We start from the raw sequence: 8,121 nt of genomic DNA, 5'->3' as shown, positions 1-8,121 counted from the left end.
GTTCGATTTCGATACATTGAAAGCAAAATTTTTTCATGGACCCTTAAAATATTACTGTGGATCCAATTTATTCTTTGGCTTGCATGGACCCCAAAAATCTTATATTGGACCCCAGGTGTCATACAAAACCCAGCTGAGAATCTGATTTTAACCTTGTAACATCCAAATTACCCTGTTAAATGTAATGTTTATTCATTCATCTTGTTTTGAATTAATCATTGTTTATTTTTAGAATGACATTGTGGGGTATGAGTGAGAAGCCAGATCCAGTCAGTTTGAACATAAACAGACAGAATATTTGCGCCGGATACGGCCAGTTTAAATGCTAAAGGTTTAATGGGCCTCACAGAGGCAATGACGAAAGACCGAAACCTCTGGAGATATGCTGTGATTGAGAAGACCCAGCAAGTAAAGTGACATCACAGCCGTAGCCTACACCAGTGTCACATAACCAGCCTTAAGAAGTACCTTTGAATCGTCAGGTGACACACCGTCCTGAGTCAAGTAAAATCAAAAATCAAGAATCAAAATCAATAACAATCAAATGGAAATTGTAGTTGTAGCCAATGCCAGTGCCTGACTGGCTCCTGTGCTGGTAGCATGCAATAAGCAGCATGCATGCGTGGGTCGTTGCCAGTGCCACGTAACTGGCTCCCCGTGCTGGTGGCATGTAAAAAGCACCATCCGAATGTGGTCAATGCCCTTCACAGCAGAGTGGAGGTGTAGTGTTGAGGGAGGTAGGTGTGTATCAAGTGTAGAGGGGCGAAAATATGAGTCAGGTGGGAACAGGTGTTTTGCCGTAGAGGAGATACATGATTACCCTAGCAGGAAAAAGAGGGAGAGAGAGAGGGGGGGGGTTAGTGGAGATGAGGTATCAGGGCATACCCTTAGGTATGGCTGGGTGGATGGGTAGATTCATGAAAGTGCTGAAAGGAAAAAGACAAACAGCTGAGATGAGGACAAAACTGAAAGCATTCAATGGTGAACCTGGAAGGAGGTATAGACAAGGTTACGGAGGAGGAAGTGATGGGTGAAAATGTGTGTGTGTGTGTGTGTGAGAGAGAGAGAGAGAAGGCACATGACTTAGTGGTTAGTGTAATGAGCTCACAATCATAAGGTCATGAGTTAAATTCCTGATAGCACATTGTGTCCTTGAGCAAGACACTTTATTTCACATTGCTCCAGTCCGCTCAGCTGGCAAAAACAAATGATACCTGTATTTCAAAAGGGCCAGCCTTGTCACATTCTGTGTCACATTAAATCTCCCTGACAATTCTGTTAAGGCTCCTAGTTTCATGAGCAGGCTGTTCTGTTGATCGGATCAGCTGGAACCGACAGTGTGCCAAATCCAATGAAGATAGCAAAGAATGAATTTACTTCATCTTTATTATCAGATGCTTGGCACCTTGGGCAAATGTTTTTTGCAATAGCTTCAAATTAATCAATACAATGTGAGTGGAATTGGTAGACAGAAACTAAATGAAAACCTATGGTGCATGTGTGCGAGTGCATACACCTGTTGCATTTAGTAAATGAAAAATAGAAATGAATGAAAAACAGTGGTGCATTTTTTTATCATTGCCTGTCACCAAATTGTCTTTTAGCTCTGCATAGAATAGAATAAGAAATTCCTTTACTTGAAAAACAAGTAAAGGTTAGCAACTTTAAACTTTTCATTATTGTATTTATTTTGAGATGCTCTATGTTTCTTTCAATTAATTTTAAATATAACAAAGAATTTAGTAAAATAACTTAGTTATCATTAAGCTAGTGTTAGGAACATAAATTGTAACTAAGGTCTGGTGGAAGATTTTAATTCAAAACTTATGAAAACAAGACATTTGTACTACAGAGCCAGAGCCAGTTTCAGTCAGGTTGGTAACGAAAGGGTTAAGCTAAGTGACCCTTGACTTCCTCTATTTTCTGTATAATAAAAGTGAATTAGAATGTCGGTATACATACCATACAAAACTGTAACATCTACATGCTTTGGCAGCCAAGTCATAGTAGACTGCAACAGGATCATAAAAATACATGGATTTCCTCTTGGAGAATGGCAATATAAGATGTTTCCCTGGAGACATATGGTAGGAAAGACAGTAAAGGGTAGACTGCAACAGATTTAGTTTCAAAGAACAAAGTTTTCAGTTTGTATCCAATAAGCGTGTGGTGTATCTGTAAAAGAGACAAAAGAATAGGATTACTGTTCATCCATTATTATAAGTATTTAGTTCTGTTTGATTTTGTAAGAATTAATGCAATTCTCTCTCTCTCTCTCTCTCTCACACACACACACACAAATACATGTGTATAATGTATATAATATATATATATATATATATATATATATATATATAGGCGCAAGAGTGCCTGTGTGGTATGTAGCTTTCTTACCAACCACATGGTTCCCGATTCAGTCTCACTGCAAAGCACCTTGAGCAAATGTCTTCTGCCATAGCTTCGGGCTAATCAAAAACTTGTGAGTGGATTTGGTAGATAGAAACTGAAAGAAGCCCATCATATATATGTGTATGTGTGTGCGTGTCTGTGTTTGTACCCCCACTGTCACTTGACTACTGACATTGGTGTGTTTACATCCCCATAAATTAGCAGTTCAACAAAAGTGACCAATAGAATAAGTGCTAGGCTTAAAAAGATTAAATCCTGGGGTTGATTTGTTCGACTAAAGGTGGTGCTCCAGCATGGCCACAGTCAAATGACTGAAACAAAATGTGTATATATATATATATATATATATATATATATATATATATATATATATGCATATATGGGTACAGGACGTCACCAACAGTAAACAACATGAAATATGCAAACAAATGAGTTAAATACACAAATAACGAGAGAAAAAAAAAGGAAAAGTAATACAAAGAATGACCCTTCATCAGTTGTTGGCTGCCTGTCTACTCCTCATGTAATTTAGATTCAGCTGAATTAGGTACTTAAATTGAGGCACCTTGTTAGGACAAACTTATTTGCACACTCAGACAATATTAGGTGAGTATCAAACACAACATAGAAATTTTTCCATCCAATATTCATGCAGTGTATGCAGATGGCATAATCCAACTTAGTGAATAAGTCTGCTGTTGTTTGTTCAGACATATACTTTATATAAAGATACTTTCCAAATACATCCAAAGTGCAGATTCCAGGATAGGTAAGTAAAATATAAATGTGTAACATCTGTTACTCATTTATTTTTATCATCATCATCATCGATTAACATCCGTTTTCCATACTGGCATGGGTTGGACGGTTTGACTGAGGTCTGGAGATCCAGCGGCTGCACCAGGCTCCAATTTGATCTGGCAATGTTTTTAGCATGGTAAGCGGTCGTTAAACGATGATGATGATGATGATATACTTATATATACATACATATATACTTATACACACACAGACACACACACACACACACACACACACACACACACACACACACATATATATATATATATATATTTATATACAAGGGCTTCTTTCAGTTTCCATCACCCAAATCCACTCACAAGGCTTTGATAGGCCTGGGATTATAGTAGAAGACCTTTGCCTAAGGTTCCACTGTCGTTGGGAAGCAAACTTCTTACCACGTAGCCATGACTGTTGAACAACAAAATTAATCTGAATAGTTTACTTTTTAAAAATCTTTTTCTTTCTGATTTGCCAAACAAATTTATGGAGATTTTGTCCTGATAAAGTGACAGACAGGTGTTGTCGTGAGCAGTTTTAATTTGAGCCCTATGCAATAACTGGGGCTGGTAACTTGATCTAGATGCCACCACCCCTTGACTGCTTGACTGCTGACCCTAACCACACACACACACACACATGGAGAAATCAAACACCCGCCCAGAAATAACAAGATCTTACAAATGTATTTACAAGAGCCAATATGACAAATGTTTTAGGAAAGGCACAAAAAAAAAGACAACCACCACCACTATCACCACTACCATCATCATCATCACCATCATTACCATCAACACCCACACCACTACTACCATCACCATCAATATTTCCATCATCATCATCATCACCAACACCACCAACAACAACACCACCACCACCATCACCACTACCATTATCATCATCACCATCATCATCATTACCATCAACACCCAGACCACTACTACCATCACCATCAACATTTCCATCATCATCACCACCACCATCACCACCACCACCACCACCACTACTACCACCACCACCACCATTAAATCATGGAAAGATCCCAGTGGAAAGCTGAGTAAACAAAATCAGAAATAAGGTTGATCAGTCAGATAGTTACATAAACAGGACAACCACAAATACCAAAGCTTTCTCCCCTTCTCATTTCGTTCATCTGCCCCCATCCACACTTACACCCCTCCCCCAACACACACACACTTTCTGTATATTTATGTATTTGTTTATTTTGTTTGTTTGCTTGAACAATCTCATTGAAGACAGCAAAAACAATATCATGTTTTCAGGTGTTGATGGAGATGGAGGTGACAATGATGATGGTGGTGGTGGTGGTGGTGGTGGTGGTGGTGGCAGCAATGGTGGTACGGTGACAGTAGTAGCTTAGTCCACCACCACCACCACCATCATCTTCACCACCATGTCATCATTGTCCTCAAACACTCCCTATGGCCACCACCATTATCATTCTTACCCCACCACCACAACCACTATGCAGAACATTGTGGGTAAGATCAGAAATGAAGAACTGTGAAATGGTAAATAAATTAAATAAAGATAAAAAATGCCATCTTCTTATGCAATAACCAAAACCCCCTGTCACAAACAACCAACCACTGGATTTAATTCTTTGTCCAAAATCTCTTCATTGCCTTCAGTTTCATAATGAGGCCATCTTCATTAACATTGAAATATAAAGTCAAGTGTAACTTGTCTTTATAACTAGTTTGCACTTCTTTATATCAATTTGAATTGTATTCACATTTGTACAAACTTAGTCTTAAATAGTTTTGCTGTTATTGCTGTTGTTGTTTTTCCGGTCCTAGGACTCACATGATTGCAACCAGCCCGTGAAATCTGGCTTTGTGCAGCTCCCGGCGAACAGCTTTTGTGGAAACTGGATTCTCAAGATGGTCATTGTGCTCTGCAGTAATTTTGGGAGCTTTACTTTTGTGATCCTTTCTAACAAATCGCGTAAGAGTCCGACGGTTCGTATCTGAAAGCTTTGGTTTTCTTCCGGAGTTTTGTTTCAACGAGGAGGTTTTTTCCCTCTTTCTCAAAGGCTGTCATTACTTTCGAGACAGTACTTCTTGATACACCAAACATTTCGGCTGTTTTCATTATGCTACCGCCAGTTACCAGAGTTCCATGACATAAGTGATGGCAATCACAATATTCCCTCAGCCAAATGAGATCATAGCCGTGGCCAATGCCAGTGTCACATGACCAGCCCGTTTAAAAGTCTCCTTCAATCATTGGGCAATATGCTGTGCTTGAGAAGACTTGCTGAGTCAAGTGAAATCATTGTCATGTCCGAAGCCAGTACTGCCAGACTGGCACCTGTGCCAGTGACATGTAAAAAGCATTATTTGAGCATAGTTGATGTCAGTGCCGCCTGACTGGCCCCCATGCTGGTGGCACATAAAAAGCACCCAATACACTCTTGGAGTGGTTGGTGCTATGAAGGGCATCCAGCTGTAGACACCTTGCCAGATCAGACTGGAGCCTGGTGCAGCCTCCTGGCTTGCCAGTCCTCAGTCAAACCGTCCAACACATGCCAGCATGGAAAGTGGACGTTAAACGATAATTGTGATGATGATGATTGGACACTACTTCATTGCAGGGTCCAAGACCAGCAATTTTAAGAAAAGGGAACAAATCAATTACATTAACTGTAGCACTTAATTTGTACTTTATTTTATCAACTCTAAAATTCATCTCTGTGGGATTTAACCCATAAACTGCTGGGATTTTGCTGTATGTAACACGAACTGCTGAGCCTATTTTGGGTAAAGTTATTCCGCCAATCAACATCGATCTATCACTCGAAAAAAATACTCAGTGTTTCTTAACACCTTCTGTGATTAGCTACACTGTTTCTGAGGTGAAAGGGTATCGTGTGCATACATTATACGTCATCAAAATTAGGTCAGATCATGCCCTACTTCCGTGGCTACGCACGTGGTCTGTCGCACTGTTGCGTTGGCCACTGAGGTGGCCTATCGCATTTTATGGGTTAAACTCAGAACATAAAAAGTCAGAAGAACTATTGCTACGAATCTAATCTTGTCCAATGTGCTAACATTTCTGCTAAACTTGTTCATCTTTTGAGTTTTGCTGTTTTTATATTTTGTATTTGGTTTGCAAGATTCTTGGTGTGAATTTGTATGTTGAGACAAATTTTGTGTCTTGGGAAGGTCATTACACCAACAACAATAAACACACACACACTGGTTTAATATCACTTCTTTATTATGAGTCAACTGGTTAAATATCTAACCAACTGACTGACTGATCATTTGTTTAATTTGCTACATAAACAATCAATCAGTCATTTGTGTCAAAGTCATTTTGTTGCTATTCGCAGCCTCTTCAATGACTTGCCCCCTCTCTCTCTTCAAGATCATGAATAGCAACAAAAGGACTTTGACTAACAACTGATTGATTGTTTAACCAGCACATTAAACAAATGATCAATTAGTTAGTCAGTTAGATATTTAACCATTTGACAAAGAATAATGAAGTGATATTGGAACCAACACATTTGTTATAATTATTGACAAAATGATCCTTCCAAGACACAACAATATCTGCAATGTGTTAACCTCAAAAGTAAATGTTGCATATATGATGAATTGAGTCTTCAGTTTTATTCTATAGTTAAACAGTCAACAGTTTAATAAAAAAAAACATTAACGGCAGCATGTGCATAAAAAAGTTAATTGCTTTTATTCCAGTGTTAAACATTACAGAATAAATATAACAGAATAATATAACCACTACAACCACCACTAATATAACTAAAAAAACCACATTTGACCACCTTTAGTGAAAGAACAGTCAGTTTAAAAATATTTTTTTTTTTTTTACCCATTATAGCAACAAAAGTTATTGAGACTACAAAACACTCCCCTGGATTTTGAAATAAACCCAGCAACAAGAGAGAGGGCAATAAAATATCACTTAACAAAACATTCTGTTCTTTTATTAATTGCTTTTTGAGATATAGTATTTAGTTTCGTAGTGATCTATCTATCTATCTATCTTTTTCTTTCTTTCTAGTTTATTCGGTATATGGCTATTATATATATATATATATATATATATATCATTTACTGGTTTCAGCCCAGGGCTGAGGTCATGCTGGTGCACCACCTGTGGTTACTTGGTTTTGCTTCCGGTATTGTTTTTGGTGAAGTATCGAGTTGGACCGAGCTGCTTCTCTTCACGTCTACTACCACGATGTGGGTTCATCTGGTATCTCAGACAGAAACCTGTCCAGACGTTCCTTGAAAACTTCCACATCAACACCATGTAGATCTATGAGGTTGTCTGGAAGGGTGTTGAACAATAACAGGCCCTTGAAACCCAGACAATTGCAGTACTGTGTCCTTATTTTAGATCGGGAAGACGGGATCTTTTGTATGATGCAGTGCTGTCTAGTTCGAGGATTGATAAAGCTGTCAATTCCAAAATTCGAAGCTAAACCCTCCAAGTTCTTCCAAATACGTATACATTTCCATGCTTTCATGAGCCAAATGAAATTCATTGAGGTAGATTTTCTACAGTCAGGTGTCTTTTCACAACCAACCTTCACCTGTTTTCAAGCAAGGTGTGTCACATAGCCAGGCATATTTATACAGAATAATTGTGCTTTTAGGCAGAACATTGGTGCTGTCATGTAACGTGCACTCAAGGAAACACAAACACACACCCATAAACATATAAACGTATATTCATAAGGTGTGACTGTGTGGTAAGTAGCTAGCTTACCAACCACATGGTTCTGGGTTCAGTCCCACTGTGTGGCACCTTGGGCAAGTGTCTTCTATTATAGCCTCAAGCCAACCAAAGCCTTGTGACTGGATTTGGCAGATGGAAACTGAAAGAAGCCTGTCATATATATATATATATATA

The 8,121-nt window shown here is 38.6% G+C and overlaps 1 protein-coding gene across 1 annotated transcript in view; it reads right to left on the bottom strand.

The window, feature by feature from the left end:
• The window catches only part of LOC106875592 (ceramide glucosyltransferase 2), a 315,466-nt gene that overhangs the window by 44,467 nt on the left and 262,878 nt on the right, over positions 1-8,121 (bottom strand). Inside the window, exon 4 of the mRNA XM_052966726.1 lies at positions 1,963-2,175. Within this exon, the coding sequence (XP_052822686.1) occupies positions 1,963-1,980 (18 nt within the window). The 5' untranslated portion in view covers positions 1,981-2,175. The remainder of the gene's footprint in view (positions 1-1,962; positions 2,176-8,121) is intronic.

The sequence above is a fragment of the Octopus bimaculoides genome, chromosome 3 (assembly GCF_001194135.2).
Source record: "Octopus bimaculoides isolate UCB-OBI-ISO-001 chromosome 3, ASM119413v2, whole genome shotgun sequence".
In the NCBI taxonomy this organism is placed as follows: domain Eukaryota; kingdom Metazoa; phylum Mollusca; class Cephalopoda; order Octopoda; family Octopodidae; genus Octopus; species Octopus bimaculoides.
The sequence above is the reverse complement of the archived record's forward strand: the minus strand, read 5'-3'. Positions and strand labels throughout refer to the sequence as shown.